The 21,372-nt window shown below is 35.2% G+C and overlaps 2 protein-coding genes across 2 annotated transcripts in view; one reads left to right on the top strand and one right to left on the bottom strand.

Annotated features, from left to right (window-relative positions):
* Positions 1-2,149, top strand: part of slc40a1 (solute carrier family 40 member 1) — a 9,056-nt gene extending 6,907 nt beyond the window's left edge. The window contains exon 8 of the mRNA XM_058787047.1: positions 24-2,149. Within this exon, the coding sequence (XP_058643030.1) occupies positions 24-337 (314 nt within the window). The 3' untranslated portion in view covers positions 338-2,149. The remainder of the gene's footprint in view (positions 1-23) is intronic.
* On the bottom strand, positions 900-21,372 carry wdr75 (WD repeat domain 75). Its single transcript, XM_058787046.1, has 21 exons — positions 21,207-21,372; positions 19,570-19,699; positions 17,785-17,850; positions 17,599-17,698; positions 16,871-16,995; positions 12,686-12,756; positions 11,387-11,503; positions 11,210-11,298; positions 10,949-11,107; positions 9,519-9,578; positions 9,313-9,428; positions 8,901-9,076; positions 7,764-7,915; positions 7,459-7,639; positions 5,932-6,026; positions 5,511-5,606; positions 5,198-5,367; positions 4,574-4,633; positions 4,342-4,485; positions 3,648-3,754; positions 900-3,491 (listed from the first exon to the last, which is right to left on the bottom strand). The coding sequence occupies exons 1-21, from the start codon at positions 21,290-21,292 to the stop codon at positions 3,260-3,262; spliced, it is 2,532 nt and encodes an 843-aa protein (XP_058643029.1). The 5' UTR covers positions 21,293-21,372; the 3' UTR covers positions 900-3,259.

Genomic DNA, 21,372 nt, shown 5'->3' with positions numbered 1-21,372 from the left:
TAATTCTCCTGAATTGCTTTCAGGTCTTTGGTCCTTTGATTTGACCGTGACCCAACTGATCCAAGAGAATGTGATTGAATCCGAGAGAGGCATCATCAACGGTGTCCAGAACTCCATGAACTATCTTCTTGATCTCCTACACTTCATCATGGTCATCCTTGCACCAAATCCAGAGGCCTTTGGCCTTCTCGTGATCATCTCGGTTTCCTTCGTTGCGATGGGACATATGATGTATTTCAGGTTTGCCTACAAAAGCCTCCGGAATCGACTCTTCCTGTTCTGTTCACCCGAGCAGAAGCCTGATCCCAATATTCCCTCACTTCCAAACTCTGTATAACCCTTAAAGAGACCGTAGGCTAACTTTTACTAGAGTATCGCATGCTGTGTTCTTCAAGAACCTAGCCAGGAACCCGTTCCATCTGTTTTACTAACATGCATGCTTTTGCTGCTTGTAGTGCTTGTGCATTGAGTATATAGTATTTGCCATTAGCTATAATAACAAAGGCGAGAAGGAGCTCTCCTTAGAGTTGCTTAGAATAGAAATGTATGCCAAAAACCATGTAGTACTTCTCTCTATCATACTTTTTGTTCAAGGTGCTGTAAAATTGCCTGAGAACCAATCATAGGGGGAAACATGCAAACACAAACTATGGTTCTTATGGGCTATATATGCTTCAATCACTTTTGTAAAAGCTCCAAAGCAAAAATGGGCATATTTATTCTACTTTTACGTACTTTATTCGTTTTTTGATTTTATGGTTGTAGTTAACCTTCAGGCTAGGTATGTACGTTTTGCAATGCGCTCTACTAGAGATAGTGTAGTTTTGTAATGCTTTCCCCCCAGTGCTTTTTGCAAGCCATGGTTAAAGTCTCTTTAATAGTTATTTGGAGTGTGCTAGTTATTCATTCAGGTATGCTTATATATTTATATACATGTAGTCAGTATTCTGTATCTCAGCTTCGGTGGTGCTACACTGTTATTATAACTCTTCTGGAAACCTATGCAGACATATACAGTTTGTTCATGTAACCAAAGTGGATTTTTTTTTCACCATGTGGAAGTGAGGGAATTGCAGCTGTTTTCTTGTGTTAAACATTCCTAATATTATTGGTGTGAGAATTAGGCCCCGATACACTCGCCCCATTGCAACTAGAGATTTTAGTACTAGATTTGTTTTTGTCTTGTTTGATTTGAAAGTGATTTTAGCACATAATTCTTGTTTTTACAAAGATTGTTTCAGCACTTTACATGATTACACTTTGTCCATTACACAATAAGCGCAACAAGACACTTCAGGTATTAAGATATTTGCACAAAATAGTAGCAGTCCTGCATGATTCTCATATTTTAGAACTAGCTAATAACTCTAACACCTTCGTGATTTTACTGCCCTGTAAGTAACGCCACACCTCAGTTTTCCCTTCATTCAAATCATATGCTAATCTAATATTCCGTAGTACAAAATAAACATTACAGACCTGCCTATGTGACACACAAGCCAAAATTGTTCAGGTACTAATATCCTTTTGACAACCACAGCTGGCTCGACATATATATGAAGTATTTTGTAATAGTTGTGTAATATTGATGTTGGACACCAGCAGGAATCCACCATATGCACAGAACAGAGAAGGGATTATTGAGTCCAGTGTGGATGGCTGGTTTGAAGTGCAGCTGGTCACAAACACAGGTGCCAAGATTTCACTGGTTAAATAAGCAATTTTAACATGTCAGGGTTATATCATGAGGCCCTTACAAACTCAGCATCCATTTTTGAACACTTAATTGATTCAGTGCATACTGTCTGTCCTTCTATGAATGTGAAGCCTTATTTACATCCTGTAAAATATTTTTATATTCTTGTGTTGACTAGTTTTATTTGAATTCAGTTTTGTCATCCTATGTAACACCACAGAAGATATTACCCTTTACACAATTACAAAATGAAACACTTTTGCAAATAATTATACTTAAAACCCAGTTGAATGTAATGTAAGAACAAATATACATTATTTTTTATGGAAGCATACTCCTGTTGTGTGATATACTTGCAATAATTGTAGTTCACACTCCACTGCAGGGGGAATATACAACTCAAGACTTGTACTGCATCTCACTCCAATCGAAATAAACAGATTTGTATCCAAATGCAATGTTTGACTGATTGCAATAAGTAAAGGGGTGATTTCAAGAGGTTGACCGTGAACCGGCAGGAGCTGGAACACATCCCGCGGCAATAGTACAGGGTCACATTCCTCAGAAGGGTTTGCTGGTAATTTTCTCTAAAAGGCCCTTTCAGAGAGTTTTAGTTAATGCACTGACTAAAAGCGGAGTTCATTTTGGCTTGCATGAGAAGGAAAGACAAAGAACGACCTGATTACAAGGCAGTGATGAACACAAAGCATGCCCTTCTGGGTGGGCGGCAAATCAGGTCGATCTGCTGAGTCTAGGCCTGAAATTTTTATGCAACTTTGTGTTTTTAGAACCAATACTTAGAAATATCTTCTATGTAAATCAGGCAAAAATATTAAGGCAGCATGCATTTGATTGCACAGTTAAAACCTGCAGCAAAGCAGGAGCAAAGCTCAACTGAAGTTCGACTTTGCTTGAATTAGAAATCCAGTCGCTGGTAAAAGATAAGATATTCTCCTTAGTGTTTCAAAAAGAAATGCACACGTGAAGTAACTTGCATCCCAAGCAACTCATTTTGTACAACAGCAGTCTTTAAAACCATGACCTTTGATACATTTCCTGGAAAGCAGTTCTAACACATTGAGGTTTACAATGTTTACCATGTCTTTAGCTTACATTAGCACACAGAAAGAAAATAACAAAGTAACTGAGATGTTACCTATATATATATATAAAAAATTGTGAACTGTACCTTTGGATCACAAAGCAAAAAGCAGAGTTCCTCCTCAATATTTTTGCCTTGTTTTCCAGTGCAAGATCAAGATACATTGATACACACATATATATACACATACATATATGTATATAGTGATTAAAGTTCATCATTAAAATACACAAATATACTGAAATAAATTCAATGTCACAGTACATTGTTCAAAAACTTCTTTATAAATTATTGTTGATGCAAATTGGATGAACATTATACTAACATTCAGAGTTACAAAATAGCATTGTTGTCCCAAAAAGAATCATCAAACCACTGGTCTGGGTCTGAAGCAAGTTGGGAAGAATAAAAAAAACAAAAAAAACAACAACACACATTAACAGGATTGTGAAATTGCTTCATCACGGTTTGGAGTCAAAGAGGCCAGCCATCCAGCTAAAGTCAGTCTTTCTGACCCTCTTCAGTTCCCTCTCTTGTGCTTTAGAAAGCTTTGGCGTCACCTCATCCACTGAACCCTGGACTCTGAGCTCCTGCTGACTATCACATGCCTCCATTTCCTCCTCGGACTCCTCTTCCTCTTTCTCACTGTCCATTTCCTGCTCTGAAGATTCCATTTCCTCTCTGAAAGCATGCCTGAAGAAGCAAAAAGAAAAAAAATTATAAATTTGCTTGCATTACAGAATAACTCAGAAAAAAAGAGAAGGGAAACTGAGAAGTGGGCATGTTAACTGTGGTGAACTTTCAAAGAAAATATATATTCATAAATACTTATGCATGTGAACAAAGTACCTGAGGGGGTCTTGCTGGACTCCAGTGTTGGAAATCAGGAGGGAATTGACAAACATTGAGCACAGGACTGACGCAGCTGGTAGAACATGAGCTGGTGTGTGTAACAACTAAAAAAAACAACAAGAGATGTTACAAGAAATACATTCCTAAACATACACAAGTGTATTTATTTTTTTTATATTTTTCAGTAGAACCAGTAATATTGCTAAATATCATTACAATTTAAAATAACTGTTTTCTATTTTAATACATTTTAAAATGTCGTTTATTCCTGTGATGACAAAGCGGAATTTGCAGCAGCCATTACTCCAGTCTCGAGTGTCACATAATCCTTCAGAAACATAACACAACTAGTGCTGTCAACCGCATCCAAAATAAAAGTTTGTTTACATAATGTGTGTATTGTTTATATTTATTATGTATATATAAATACACACATACAGCATATATTTTGAAAATATTTACATGTATACATTTATATCATATATAAATATATAAAAGTAACATTTTTCTTAAATATTTACATGCATGTGTGTGTATTTATATAAACATAATAAATATACACAGTACACACACATATATTATGAAAACAAAAACTTTTATTTTGGACGCAATTAATCGTTTGACAGCACTAAATACAAAATAATATAATGAATAGAGAGCCTAGAAAGCCTACAAAGGTGAAATGACTGACTTCTTTGATGGAAACGGAGCCCTGTGACTGTTGGGGTTTGTCAGCCGCTGGATAGGACTGTGTGCTGAGTTTCTGCTGCTGTTGTCTGTGTTTTCCCAACAGCAGGTAAAATGGGGTTACAGCAACGCTGTCATCAATGACAAGCTGCACAAAAGACACACAAGAGAAAAGTTACTTTGAGGGTCATCTAAATAAGTGAGAATAAGGATGGTGTAAGAAAAAAAAACAGTACCCGTTTACTTGAAGACAACATTCTGTCCTCTTCTGTTGCTGTGCTGAAGGTCAATAAATCCTGAAAATTGAATACAGTCCATTTTAGTGAAAATGTCAGAACACCGTATGCACAGTATAGTATTAGAACATATTTACATGCTACCCACAGTTCAACAGGACTATGCAGTTGTTTACAATTATTGCTCTTACAAAGCAATTTAACCTGTATCTAGCTCAATATACTTTATTATTTATCATATTAAATGTATTATTTAATTTATATCATTTAAAATATTTAAATATTATATTTACATTTAATAAAGTTAATATAATGTAAAATAATAAATAAAATAAAAAATTGACTATATATTTAATAACAATTTTATCATTTAAAATATTTTTCTAAATCAACTTCAACCTTAATTTTTAATATACAAATTATATAGCTTTCAAAATAAAAAAATATTAATGTTCATGTCTTTTCCAGGAGTTAAAAACACTCTTTTAAAATCAATCCATGTTTTCAATGGGTGTGGGAACTAACAAACATAAAAAATAAATAAATAAAAAACAAAACACACACTACTGTTATGTGTACATGTGTTTTTAGGCCATTGTTTGATCACAAGTATCACTGAAATACCATGCTTTTGGTGAGGAAGTACAGCTGAGATCTGTTGAGCCACTGAGAACTTTCGTCACAATTGTTCAACGGCTCTTCTCGAGGAACAAAGACGGCACGGTGTACCTTCTCTGAACACACGTTCTTATTAGTGAACAGAGGCCGCGGCTCACTGGGTTTGAAAACAAACACTGTATAGAAACCAGAAAATAGTGTGCATAAGTTTGATACATTAAAGAAACAAACTAAGAGCCCCAATAATAGAAATACAGTTCACTGCTAAACAAAGGAGATGCAGAACGTGTCAAGAGGCGATGGCCTTTCAAACACTTACAGTCTGTATGTTTAGACTGGTATGAAAAGGCGGCCACATTTTCTGACAAGGGGTCTGGCTGCAGCTTGGAAACTTCCACAGATGTGCTCCACTCCACTGTTGAGTGAAAGAGATTTGACATTACATAAAACTGACCTTGCAAAACCAAACAGCGAATAAAACCTGTTCAACCAAAAAGACAAGTTCAACCAAAAATGAAACTTCTGGCATTATTTACTTACTCTCAGGTTGTTTCAAACCTGCATACTGGTTTTATTTTCAAACATTTACAGTAATCAAGAGCTGTCAAGATCCTGAAAGGATCAAAAAGCCCATGAAAATACTATAAAAGCAGTCCATTTCAGGGTTATTATGGTTTACTAACACCATTCTTGGAGGAACTGCAAATATGAAATATGAACCAATATTAATGACTACTTACATGCACAAGTGAGGAGATTCCAGCAGCAGAGTAGGTTGCTGGTGGTCGCGCCAAGCAAGTATTTGGAGCAGCTTAACCGGCCGAAACAAAGGTCCCTGATGGATCAAAGTAGCTGCTTTAGTCTGTTTCACCAACTCAAAGACCACCATGATCAGCAAGACCCATGTCACTTACATATTTCATCAGATTAGTCTCAGTGAGTGATAATTAGTTGCCTTACTGTTAATAAGAAACTGATACAACAGCAACAAACAGTTTAAAACAACATTAACATTAAATACCCAGAGGTCTTATAATTGCACCAAAAGTCTACAAGACATCAAATGGATTCAGTTTTGTGTGTGTGTGAGAGAGAGAATGAATGAAATCAAACATGGTGCAAAGCTGGCCACAACTTTATGGCTCAATAATTAAGTGTGAGAGGATTGGAAATACTGTACAAAGCAGATTTAGCACTCGCAAGTTCCTGATTACTATAACTACATATGCACATTCCATGCTTCATGATACAGTAAAACACTAACTTAAAGAAAAACCTGTCATCATGTTATCTTCAAATCATATGACAAAAGACGACAGTTAAAAATGTACTGGTTATAATTTAACATACAATTACAAAAACAAAGCACAATAAACTCAAGTGAGTTGAACTCCAGAACCAAATCAGTCTGATTAGTGAACCAATCACTCAGATTTAGATCAACCAATACACTGAAAAGATCAGACTCAAAAGAACAATGTGTTCACAAATTGGACATTGCTACTTTTCTAATCAATACTTCAAAGAGAGCTGGGGCAGATGTGAACATTATAGTGAATAACTGCTAAATTTCAATTCGCCCTTCACACAAAGTTATCATTTATCTCCAGAAGATTTGCAATAGATTTTGCAAAAGTAACTATTTCTTGGATCATCATGACAGTGAATAGTTGACAGATTTTTCATATTTTGGCAAACACTTCCTTTAGGACCAATTCTGGAGTTTTTAATACACATTTACTGTCGGAGAGAGAAACAAGAGTGAGAAAGCTCAGCTTGTATCAGTGTACTGATATTGCAGAAAACTAGAACTAAAACCATTTTGAATATTTCGGTACTGATATCTATTAAAAAAAAAGATGTTTTAAAAACTATAATTTACTGCTTGTGCAATACAGGGAGGTTAGGAGGAACCTTGATGTTCACAAGGAACTTTTTATTCGAGGTGCACCTAAAAAAAAAGCAAAAAAAGCAATGATGGAGCAAAACTGTGTCCCTGTTGACCCTGCAGGACTTGGCTTGCGCTCAACTCCTTAGCAGGACTGAATCCCCATTCTGTCTAGCCACCATCTAAATCTTAATTACTAAGTTACTACTATTCAGACGGTGTGAACAGTTTAGTGAATGCTAATTCACCACTCTGAATGGGAAACACATCTAAAGACCTCAAGAAACCCATTCCAAATGCATTAGAAAGAGTTTGGACTGGCTGTTTTGAAGACAGGGAACATTTACAGTACCCTGAGTGGTATAACAACATGTCGCACCTTATTACTCCAGGTGGTTGGCAGAGGGTGGTGAGCATCTCCCAGGTGTCTGGGCTCCATATGGTAATGACTTCTTGGAAGCTCACCGCCAGGAGAGAGCTATCGGCTGAGAAACTGCAGTTTGTGGGCTTTAGGTTATGGTAGCTGCCCACAAAATCACATGACCAGAAGTTCTGGTCCTCTAAAACACAAATGGAAATGTTGCGGTGAGACAGGTATGTCTGGATTCAGACTCGTGACCTTTGGTGTTTAGCTTCTCAGTCCAACACTAACACCTTTGCAAGTGTCTGAGGGGTTTGACTCACGTTGTGTGTCTGCGTCAGCACCCTGACACCATGCTTTGAACTGGCTGTCTTCTGCTGTGGTCACCAGCATGGTGGTCTCCTCAGAAGAGCTGAAGCACATGGAGATTATCCGATCCGTGTGGGCGGCAGTGATGGTAGTGTTCAGTACGAAACTAATGGGACAGAACAAAACACCATTACAGTCCAGAAATAAAGTCTGGAGTCATTTTTTTATATAAATTAAAAGAAATATAGACATTAAAAGGCGTTCATGTAACAAAAGATTTCTATTTCAAATAAATGCTGTTCTTTTGAACTTTCTATTCATCAGAGAATCCTAAAAAAAACTTATCTTATTTCCACAAAAATATTAAACAGCACAACTGTTTTCAACATTGATAATAAATGTTTCTCGAGCACCAAATCAACATATTAGAATGATTTCTAAGGATCATGTGACACTGCAGTAATGAATGACTGCTGAAAATTCAGCTTTGCCATCACAAAATGACATTTTAAATTAGATTCAAATATAAAAGTTATTTTACATTGTTATAATTTCACATTATTGCATTATTACATTTTTTCAATCATTCTTGTTGTATTTTTGATGAAATAAATGTAGCCTTGGTGAACAGACTTCTTTCAAAAAAAAAAGAAAAAAGAAAGAGTTGAACTGTAGTGTATAAAAATTCTTTAATTTTTTTTGCCACTGCAGGCAAAAAGTTCTATGGCAGACCTGCGACAAAAATACATGTCTAAAAGTGAAAAAAAGAAAAAGAATAATGAAGTAAAAAAAATAAATAAAAAAAAAAAAAAAAAAAAAAAAATTATATATATATATATATATATTTATATTCTAGTATTGTTTATGAGGTTTTTTTATTATTATAATTTTTCTAATAAACATAAGGTTTGAGTGATAATGTACACACAAATACAAATGGCACAAATACAATTATTTCTAACACTAATGAAGGAAGGACCAGTGCCAAAATATTTGATTGTTCCCCTAACAGTATTAATTAAATGGAAAGCATTAATTAAATATTATTTGCTTGTGGACCATGAGAAATGGCAAATGGCATGGCAAAATCTTTCATAAAATTGAAATAAAATTGAAAATTGAAATTTCAAATCAACATTTGGCATTAATACCTTTGCGTTCTTTCATCGAAAGCCCACAGTTTGAGGAAAAATTCAAGATCAGAGGATTTTTGTCCCCTTTCCTCCACTGTAGCAAGCCAGGACCCTTTTACGTCAAAAGCAGCCTTCACCACTTCAAACTGATCCAGGCCCGCTTCATAAATATATTCCTGCTGCACTATGTCCAGCTGTGAATGCAACAGACAGACCGTTACACAAAAAATCTATGTAAAACATGATGAACAATGTTTGACATTTCACATATGTCAGGTGACAAAAGTACATGACCCATGTCAGCAGAATGCACAAGGATGGAATTAACACAACAACATGTGATTCAATATTTTCCAGTACATACTTCCCCATATAATTTAGTTTAGAGAAACGTTATGCTTTATCAAAGTATCGACTGCGACAGACTCACATTGTAGAGATGCTTGTCACGCAGCAGGGAGTAGAACTGTAAATGACCCGGTTTCCCATTCAGCACTAAAGCTTTACTGCGCGGGTCAATCATTAGATCAGTCAAAACGGAATCTCCTGAAAGCATAAAAAGCACCGGAAGAAATAAACATTTACTGCAATAGTTATGAAATCTGAATGGTTCGTGCAAATGAGGATTTTACAAACCTTTGACTAAACCCTGAATTACTCCACACACTTTGAAACTGCTCTCGATAACTGTGATCTCTGAGGAAGAGAAGGCAAATGACAAACCAGAAAGCAGTCAGAAATTACAGCATACTGAAATATGTGGGTAAAGACTGACTGAATTTGAATCTCACAAAATGTACACATCATAATTCATCCACAGTGTGACAATATAAATTACAATCTGCATGAAACAAGTGAAGTCATTAAGTTTTTTTTTACAACAGTATTTTACATTTTCTGCCCAAATTCTCATGAACTTAATCAGTGTCTTAATCCAGTGTGATTTTAGAAATAAATCAAATTTGTCCTGAACCCAAAAATGCCACATGAAAGACTCAATAACAATCAGAACATAAAAAACTGTTTAGAAAGATTTTTTTTTTAAGTTTTCAAAAGAATTCTGTTATTGTAACAAGGCTATATTTAATTAATTAAAAAATACAGTAAAAAAAGCAATATAATAAAATATTACAATTTAAAATAACTTTTTTTATTTTAATATCATTTTAAAATGTAATTTATTCCTGTGATGGTTCTTGGAATAAATTCCTGTGCTGAACTGAATTTTCAGCAGCCATTATTCCAGTCTTCAATGTTCTTTTGTAGCATTATAAATGTCTTCACTGAAACATTTTAATCTATTAAATGCATCTTTGCTGAATATCCTTGCAGAAGTTCCTTTAAAAACAAAATCACACTGACCCCAAACTTTTGAAGTGTCGTGTATTTGATGTTTAATGTACTGTTTTGTGGAGTGGGATTTTGGACCAGTAAGATTTCACTTTTAATGTAATTTATAAAAGTACAACAAATACCATAACGTATAATTACTTGACAAATTTCAATAACATAACACTTTTTATCATTATAACAATAAGAATGAGATTTTTTCATGTTTAATGTTAAGATATGGGGTGCATGAAAATAATTTCAGAGATTTATACATCATCTGAAAGCTGAACAAATAAGCTTTCCATTAATCTATGGTTTGTTAGGATCGGGCAATATTTGTCTGAGATACAACTATTTGAAAATCTGGAATCTGAGGGTGCAAAAAAATCAAAATATTGAGAAAATGGCCTTTAAAGTTGTCCAAGTGAAGTTCTTAGCAACGCATATTACTAATCAAAAACAACATTTTGATACATTTACAGTAGTAAATTTACAAAATATCTTCATGGAACATGATCTTTACTTAATATACTAATGATTTTTGGCATAAAAGAAAAATCTATAATTTTGACCCATACAATGTATTTTTGGCTATTGCTACAAATATACCCCAGCGACTTAAGACTGATTTTGTGGTCCAGGGTCACAAATAGTCTCTCTTTATACAAAATCAAATTTCTTTCAACTTAATTTTGGAGTGAAATCCCAGACTGACCACAAAGCTAAAGACTTACTGTTGTCTGAATGAGAAGTGCAAAACAACTGGCCATCAGATGATACTGATACATGTAGAATGGATCCTCCGAGACGGGGCAGGAACTCTTTTCTGTTGCCTGCCCCATACTGCCACTGGACAAGCACTGACTCAATGCCTCCACTCAGCAGATGAGTGCCTGTAGAGACAATAACAGTCGTGTTTTCTCAGATGGGGACTGTAACACACATTTAACACAGGAGGAAGAAGTGAAAAACACCCAAGCCACAGTACTACCCACCTTCTGGAGTAAAACACAAAGTGTTCACAGCATTGTGATGCCAGTGCTGGGTGGAATATGTGTACTCTTTTTTGTGAATGAAGTTTCTCCTGTAGCAAAAAAAAAAAAGTTAATTTAAACCTCCAATTCTGATCACGTGACCTGCATATGAACTTGGATGGTGAACTCTGGCCTTACCAGAGGCGGATCTTTCCGTCTTCATGACCGGTGGCGATGCAGTCGTCTGTTGGGTGACAGGCTATGCATGTGAATGCGTTTTTGGCTCCTTTCTTATCTGTGGCTTTTAGAGAAAAACTACAAAGAGAAAAAAAGAGTGGATATTTAAAGAAATGCTTCACACAGGAATAAAAATTGCCATTTACATGCATGTTGCACTGACTGACGTCCATTTAGCACAACAGGAACATTTTTAAAGAACTTAAAATTAAAAATAGTATTTTTTAGTAAAATTTATATATGTGACAGTTAAATGATGTTTGTTAATTTTTTCTTTGTTTTGGGATACATCTAATTATTAAGATATACACTTCTCACTTAATTCACGATTGTTGATTAACCAACAAAATTACACACCATCACAAAAATCCACTGCATACCCAGTAAAATGATACAGAAATGTAAACCAAGTGATGATAAACCATTATGATAATGAAAATGTGATTTTGGGGGTTCTTGTTTTTTAACATTTTACAGTCTTAAGTCGCTGGGGTATATTTGTAGCAATAGCCAAAAATATATTGTATGGGTCAAAATTGTCGATTTTTCTTTTATGCCAAAAATCATTAGGATATTAAGTAAAAATCATGTTCCATGAAGATATTTTGTAAATTTCTCACCGTAAATGTATCAAAACTTAATTTTTGATTAGTAATATGCATTGCTAAGAACTTCATTTGGACAATTTTAAAGACGTTTTCCTCAATATTTAGATTTTTTTGCACCCTCAGATTCCAGATTTTCAAATAGTTGTATCTCAGCCAAATAAGCTTATTTATTCAGCTTTCAGATGATGTATAAATCTCAATTTCGAAAAATTGATACTTAAGACTGGTTTTGTCGTCCAGGGTCACAAATAACTTCCAAGCCTAATAACCAATAGACAAGCTGCCTTAGGGAGATAACAGTTAATAGAAAATTCTTGTTAGCTGCTATTCTAAAAAGCACCTGAATTATGCTATTTATTAGTAGGCCAATAACCAAATTACTTGGAAAGTGTGAATACTGGTCACACCTTTTGAGTCATATGGTTTTTAAATGACTAAGTAAATGACAATTTTGAAGTCAACTATAAAGTGTTGACTCGACTTATTTGTCAATTTCACCCAAAAAAAAAAAAAAAAAAAAAAAAGGCAAAGCCCAAAACAAGCTCCATTACACGTGTTGTGTTTCCTGAGGCCAGTAAATAAGCAGTGTGGTTGGACACGTTCCTACATGTTCTAACCTTAAAAAGGCTTTTTAGGATACAGCGGTTATTACCTGTACGTCTTCTGCTTCTTGAAGAAATAAACATTAAGTTGGAGATGCCTGGCAAATGCTATGTATTCCCCCTGAAAACAGTATACAAAAAAAAAAACACAATGTTAAGAAATGACTTTTTCTCTTGAGCTAATTTCAAGGTTGCTGGTTCAATGTCTTGAGCTTGAAGAAACACAACAACAAACAAGGTTCAAAAGTCATGATGTGTAATGGCTTTACCAAAACAACTAGTAAAGGTTCAAAAGGGTTGCACACGGCACTCAGTCTACAAAAATAAAACCGGCATGTGCCACACTAATTAACCTACAGGGGTTCAAACCATGTTTACTTTACCACATCAACACTTACACGGGCAATGACTGTGCAGGAAGGTGACAAATTTATCCATAACAACCTGAGCAGGTATGACATGATAGTGTTCACCCAGAACAACCTTCCACAGCCAGACATGAACTAACATTTAGATTATAAATGAAAACTGGCATACAAGTTGGATTTTAGGACCTCTTTGGTAGGGAGATTTTTCCAAGCAGTCTATATTGTCTTCAGAGAAATATCCAATATCAACAGATACTGAATTATTTATTGTGAATGCTTATTTCTCATATTTTACACTTAGATGAACTCTGATGCCATCTAATGTTCATATTTAAAAACACTAATAATTCTGTTAAATGTAGTCTCTAACAGACCTCAGAGTGAATATCCATAAACATTCAGACCAAAAATTACAATGTTGTGATTTCTACATTTGCTTGTAGCACATAAAATGATTAAATTAAGTTTGTGTTTTATTTTTTATTTAAACAAAATAGTATAAAATTTTAATATTGCCCATGACACAAAAATAATCACCTTATCTGTATCAGCCAAAAACGTAAACTATTATATAGACAGTGTTGAAAATAAGAGTTATTTTATGTATTGTTACTCAAGATTAATATAGGAGGAGATCTGTTAGCGTTTAATCTTCTGTTATGTTGGGATTTACACGTACAGTGAAGTTTCTGCTACACAAAGTATTTTAATCGAGTGTATAGTTTATTTTTACATTAAGAAATATTCTTTTTTTGTGAATTCAAATAAAATAAGTTCACAGAACTCATGACTATTTTATCTAAATGTATTAGCACTAACTTGTTTGGTTTTAGAGTATAATATTATAAAACGATCTGCTCCTGTTCCAAGCTGTCACGGTGTCTTTGCATACAAGCACGATTTTATCATCAGATTTTTTACATTAAAGGATTTGTTTACACTTTTTATTTAATGTGTCCATGTTACAGTGCAATTATACATTTAAGTACTGTGTAATATTAATTAACTACATGTACTTTCTATATGGTTAGGTTTAGGCTTAGTGCTACTTGCATGTAATTAGGCATAATTTATTGTTATTATAATAGTAAGTCCATGTAACGTGTAACAAGGACACCTTAAAATAAAGTGTTACCAAGGATTAAAAAAAAAATTGAAATCGCATCGAAAAGGACCTACACTTTGGAAAAAGCCACGTTTATAAATGCCAGATTTGTTCAGGATGGCTTGTTTTTCTGAATCCATGGAAAATTGACGTTTTTCACCGCAGGAACTAGGGACTTTGGGCCAGTACTCGGTGTGTTTCCACCACAGGAACCAGGATCTAAATAAAGTCCCTGGTACAAATTTGCCCCTCAGAAAGTCCCTACTTGTGAGGTAGTACTTTTTCAAAGATCCGGAACTTTCGGGGGCGGGTCTTAGGCGCTGAACATGCTGATTGGTTGAGTTCACGCAGCATTGTATTTCAACCACCATAATTTTTGTCAATATTACGGTTATTGTATCATGAAATGTAGTTTTAAAAGTATTTCAGGTGAGAAAGTAGTTGTTTAAAACTCAAATCTGCGGTTTATTTATAAAGACAGCACCTATTTGAAAATATGCTTTGCCGATTTCGGAGCCGTGAGCTCCACGCAATCAGTGCTCATGTATCCCGGTGAGAGCAGCCTCAACTCGGCTAGTCCTTCTGACATTTACCGATGTCTCTGTAGTGGTTAAACATAAGATATAATTCATTTTGGGTAAATCTAACAGGTAATCTTTGGTCTTTATTCTATTAATCTATTAATATGTTAAAATGAAAATGAAAAAAGGCAATACTGTTTGACTTAACTTAATATTTCGTTTCATTGTAATGTATGTACGTTCCCTGAATTACATTTCTGCGGCTATTAATATGTTTAAATGAAAACGAAAAGAGGCAGTGGGGTTTGATATCATATTTCATCTTATTGTAAATACAGTGAGGAAAATTGCAGTAGCTGAGGTGAGCTGACTGATGTTATCAAATACGCTGCTGTTCCATTTGCAAATTACCGGACTTGCATCGGACCGTCCCGTCCCTGGGAGTTCACACTCCCGAGTCGAACTTGCGAAGTCCGATCTACTGAGGAAACACGTCCGAAGACTGAAAACCTACGTCACCAGACTATAGCCTAATCTAGACCGCGATGGAAATGCAGACAGCAACAGTTCTGGGGAAAAAGTTCCTGGTAATTTCGGTGAAAAAGCGGCTTATAAGGCCTATCGATGTACAGTAGATATTAAAAATTGTAAAAAGCTTTGTAGACAGATACCTTAACGTTTTCAAGACATCCATCAACAATCAAATCCTTAAAAAAAGGATGTAATAACTAGAGGTCGATTAATTGGCACCGATAGTTGATTTGCGGAACTATCGGTTATCGGCAAAAATCCATGCCGATAGTTTTCCGTGTTGCGTCTGTTGCTGGAGTGGCTGAGAATGGTCTGCTGTCATTATACAGTACGAGAGCGGCCTCTAGAGGCGGAAATCACTGACAGCACATGTTGTTTGTTTTGGCATGTGACACTGTGCGTTGCACAGAGGGGGAAACTTCAAACGCGCATTTAAATGCAGCCGACAGAAAATTCAGCCGCGGAAAAGAGCGCCATTCACATAGTTTTCCATTAAATAGCATTATATTTGTCCCAAATCATTGTTAATTTACATAATGACTTCACCCTAGGCTATAAATTATGTATTGTGCATTTTTCAGCAAAATGTTTGTCTTTCTGTGGCTCTAATACGGTCTTGTATGCTTCATATAGAGAGCTGTAATATAGAGAGCTGTAATACAGATCGCGCGTTCTCTTTCCGTTTGCTCAGTTTTTTTAAACACCGAACTTCAAACTCATTTATGCCACATAGTTCATTCTTGAAGCAAACTTATGTCCGTTTGGTGATTAAATAAACAGTTTTAGTCGGTGCCGATAGCCTCGTGGGCAGCACGTTGACATGTAGCTCCGTTGCGCTTCGGGCATCCCGTGTTTGAGTCCCAACTCGCGGACCTTTCCCGATACCGTCCCCCCTCTCTCTCTCCAACTTCGTTTCCTGTCTACCTACTGTCCTATCAAATAAAAAAGGCAAAAACGCCAACAACAAATCTTTAAAAAAAAAAATTAAAAAAAAAAAAAAAAAAAAACAGTTTTAGACCGCTGCTTGAATTGAATATGACGCGTTTGTTGTGTGTGACACCTGGGACTTCTCCAAGACGCAGCGTGTGTCACTTGCATATTTTTTTTTTATTTAATTTTTAATTTTTTTTTTATATTTTGATTAGATAATCATGCAGTGTTCTAAAATAGCAGCAAATAAAATGTAAGAGTATACATACAATACCAATAACTTGTGCATGTAATTTTAATATGGCCTTGTGTAGATATTTCAAGATGGCTATCTTTAAGCATGACTGTTGAAATTAAACGGTAATACTTAACAATAAGAGTCCATTTGTAACATTAATGAAAGCTGTAGAAGTATTGTTCCTTGTTAGAGAGTGTTCATTTCGTTTCAACATTTACTATTACTAATAGGCTTCATTTTTAAATTTGAAAGTTTCTTCTTTTAACATTAGTAAACTATGAAATAAATAATGATCAATATAATAATTAATATTAATACAACATTTTTATTCATTTACAAAGTATGGTTCAGTACTGTTACTGCTTTTTAAAAATAGTAAAGCTCTATTTTAGTTTTCGTTCATTATCCATTTTAAAAAGTATCGGTTGATTAATCGGTATCGGCCAGTGTGGTCCAACCTAGCTATCGGTATCTGTAAAATCCACTATCGGTCGATCTCTAGTAATAACCACACTAAAATAAAGTGCTGAGTGAGCCCTTACCTCTCTACCGAAGGCCGTGCAGCTGGGGTTTGAGCTGATATGATTGGAAACAGCAGACATCTCTTTGGCCTCCACCTCCTGCTCTGCTGACTTGGGCAGATGTACTGCAATCAACTGGAAACACTCTGGACATGCAGACACACAAAGGCCGAAGCTCAGGAAAACGTTCTACTATGCAATGGCCTTCAACTGTTTCATGCACTTCTACCTTATTAAACAAATTGATAAGATCCTGAATTTTTCAGTTGAGGTTCAGAGATGTGGACAGTTTGGTGCAGGGGAGTTTATTTTTTGATACTTCAAGGTTAACGCTATCCGAGCTATTTGTTATAGAGTCTCGGCCTCAGACAGTACAATCAATGATAGACAATGTTACATTAATACGATGCCTTTTTCACACAAAAATGTCTGACTGGCTGGCTTAACTTCGGTCCACCCAGAAAACACTGTTGTGCTTGCAAGGTTACAATAAGCATAGGACAAATGTAGATCCATTCATGCTAATGCTGAAATCATGGGCTGTTTTTCTGGGTTTCAAATATTAAAATGAGTTTTTTGATGCCATTTTATTATTGTGGTATTTTTTTTTTATTGTGTATAGTCGGAAAATGAGTTTTCTTCAAACTGTATTTGTGAAGAGTGCCTGCTCTTAATCACTGCATCACAATGATGTGGCAGGAATCTACATGACTTTATTACAGCTCCACCTTGCACTGTGAAATACATACCATTTTTGGAACCTGCAGCCATTGAAACATGAAGAAAAAGGATTCCCTCGTGTTTCTCGGACACATATATTGCAAACAAAGGGTATCCAATGATAAATGTCTGAAAAAATAAAGAAACCAACATGAAAGGAATGAAAATATTTACTGCGACAGTGGCCTTGAATTTCCTCACAACACCAACCGTACCTTGATAAGGATGCCGTCAATGAAGTCCCATAATTTAACAGTGCCATCTGCTGAGCAAGAGTAAACCTGCATGCAGAATGAATAAATAGATTAAAAAATAAATTCTGCTGTTTAAGTAACAGTAGGGGTGGGCGATATAGCAAAAATATAATATCACGATATTTTTAAGAAAAATCACGATTCACGATTTTATCACGATTCTTTGTCATGTTGGTTTTACTATTTTGCAAGTTGTCTGAGCATTACAGCCAAACTAATTTCCCTATTATAAAAGACAAAACCTTTCAAGGTAACAAAAATATTTAAAAAAATGGTGGATATTTAGGCCAAAGTGGGCGAAGATAAAAATCTTTGTCATTATTTTATCTTTGTTATTAAAAAATGAGAACAAAGATACACATTACAAATAAACATACTATACAAATAAAACAGTGTTTTATTTTCAGGTACAATAGGTGTATTTAGCAGGAGCATTCAAGAAATTGAATCAACAAATATAAAAATAAAACACTATATAGATTGATTCCTATTAAATCAACTGTATTAACGTTTTTCAGTCAAGAGTAGTGAGTGATTTTTCTCTTTGTGTTTTGGTGTTTTATTAACATTGAAGGAATAATTAACCCCAAAATAAAAAGTGTTTTATATTTATACCATCATTTACTCACTCAAAAGTTTCTTTAAACCTGAATGAGTTTCTTCTGCTAAACATAAATGCTATTTTGAGGAACGTGGAAAACCAAACAGTTGCTGGTCCCCAGTGACTTTCCATAGTATTTTTTTTTTCCTTCTATCAAAAGTCAATGTGGACCAGATACTATTTGGTTACCCACATTCTTCAAAATATCTTCTTTTGTGTTCAGCACAAGAAAGAAATTAATACAGGTTTGGGACAACATGCGAGTTAGTAAATAATGACAGAAATTAAATTTTAAGGTGAACTATCCCTTTAATGACAGTCGGCAGCATGTTCAGTACTGCCCCTTTAAGACCTGCACGCTTCTAATATACAGGCACTCATCCGTTTTCTCTCAGCTGTTTACTTACTCATTTTAGACATAAGCAACGGAGTCTATACATAAACCTTGTGTGTTTTGACAGTATTAGTGCACAAGATAACTTAGTTCAGTAATCAGGCGCTTTTGACAGGCTTTAGCACGCGCTTGGTGTACGGGCTCAGAAAAAGCGTACGTCAGACCGACGCGTGAATAAAACATTTAACCGGCAAGGCTTTAAAGCAGATCCGAATAATGTACAGTATATTGAGACGGAGGAATAAGAACTGCAGCTGATAGAATGTGTGCTGTAGCACGATACTACGATATTTCTTCAAAAGCAGATCGTGGAGACATTTTTATCGTCCACGATCAAAAATCGTCATATCGCACACCCCTAAGTAACAGTAAACCATTCAAAATAAATCCGGCAGGGAGATCAGGAGGTTTACTTTTAAATCCTCAAAATAAACGGTTAGCTTAGTGAAATCAGTCAAAAAGGAAGATGATGAAAGATTGCAAGACATTTTTTGTGCTATAATGAAGTCAGGGTTGTGCAAATAATTTCTATTTAATATTGACTTTAAAGAAACCTTAGACAGAATTCAAACACTTCTGAATATTTTTTGGAATGCAAAAAAAATAAATAAAATAAAATACAAAACACACCTACAGTAGCAAACAAGGTGGTTGAGAATGCATTTGAATGCCGAGTGGCAAAAGGAACTCAATCAAACCTTATCAACTATCTCATGCTTTCTTTACAATTGAACTCAAGTGATGCACAGACCTGCAGGTGATTGGAAGGATTCAAGGTGATGCCTGTCACTTGGTTGGTGTGGCCCTGCAGACTATGGAGCCACTCTTCTGTGCGTGTGCTATAGACCTTCACTAAATCCCCAGAGGCGCACAACACAAACCTGCAACCATGAAACAACTTCACATAAGTGATACAGACAATGCCTTTGCACATTACACCTGGCATTCACAGACCCCCAATGGGTCACCGAAAAAAAGATTCTTCTTTAGTTTATTCATACAAATACACTGCATGCAAATGATCAAAAACTCACCTTCATTTAGTTGTTTTACCATAAAACAGAATTTTATGTCTTAATTAATAAAACCACAATTGTTTAATTGTAACTATTTTAATCCCTTGGCAGCCCCAACATTTAAAATAAATAATTAAACAAATACATAAATAAATATATGAATTAATCTATTATGTACGGTGGCCGAGAGATCTCAACGCGTTGCAACTTCAAAAAATACAAGCAAATAGAAAAAGCACCAGCAAATCAAGAAAACATCTTCATCACTTTGACAGCAGGTGCTGCATATGCTCACAACGTAAACAAATAAAGAATTTTATTTGCAGAACGTTTCTTTATTTGGTTGTGTTGTGAGCATTTGTAGCGTGCGTGTTGTCAAATTGATGAAGTTGTTTTCTTAATTTGCAGGTGTTTTTTCTATTTGCAGCGCGTTGAGCTCTCTCGGCCACCGTAACTTTGGCATAAAATATCATTAATACAAATATTTGTGTCAATTCAATTTATTTTCATTGCAATAGTACAATATGCAGGATTACTGTAATTAACTAAAACCATAAAAACACTCATTATTTCTGCAATTTGCAACATTTCTCATTTTCATTTAGTTTATCTTGATGCTCTAAAAGAACTAAAACACCAATTTTAAAAATGTTAAAAAACACCAACAGATTAATAATAAAAAATACTTAATATAATATGAATAATATGAAAAAAAGAAAATCTAGTGCACTAGAACACTAGTCAAATGACAAACAAACCGAATTAATTTTTGGAAAAAGTAAATAAATGGAGCCACTTTGGTTTTATATCATGATGCTTACTATTTTTTCTACACAATTGTTTTTTTTTTTTTTTTTGTGCATGACAATATGACATGAGAGCTTTCTTTTGATTTAATAACTTAGGAAGAATTCCTTACAATGGGATCATCATATTAAGGGGTCCTTGGAATTAAAAATAGTAAAAACCCCAGCAACCCAGGGTGGTTACAGCAAATATAAAGTTGAAAGATCTGTAATACCTTTACTGTACTTTAATGTCAGAATTTGTTTTGTTTTGTTTTACAACAGATTCTTTTGGTACAGCAATATGCATGATGTGTCTGGAACAATGACTAACGTTACCTGCCTTACAGAAATATCTGTATCTTTGAAAACAAGCAGAGTAAACAATCACTAAAGTTCGTCAGACTTTAAAGATGTCGTTAAACATGTAATTCAGGCAAGTGTTCAGACACACATATAGTTTAATTTGCTCACAGGCGGATCATGGATCCCTTTGGGAACTTCATTCCCTCCAACCCTGCTCAATGTTCAAGATGATCAATTTAGAGAATATACAGACAGAATCACACGCTTGATTTAGCGAATACCTGGAGTCAGTGGAGATGATCGGAGGTCTAAAGTTTACTTTGCTGCCGCCGCAGCGAACCACGCGGATGTCACTCTTCTCCACCATGTTTTTCTGCCTCTGAACATTCACATCACATGTGGCCGGCTGGCCGCTGTGCGTTTCTTCTTCGCCTGTAGTGCAACGAA

The sequence above is a fragment of the Onychostoma macrolepis genome, chromosome 09, assembly GCF_012432095.1.
Source record: "Onychostoma macrolepis isolate SWU-2019 chromosome 09, ASM1243209v1, whole genome shotgun sequence".
NCBI lineage: Eukaryota > Metazoa > Chordata > Actinopteri > Cypriniformes > Cyprinidae > Onychostoma > Onychostoma macrolepis.
Note: the sequence above shows the minus strand (reverse complement) of the source record. Positions and strands in the feature narration are given on the sequence as shown.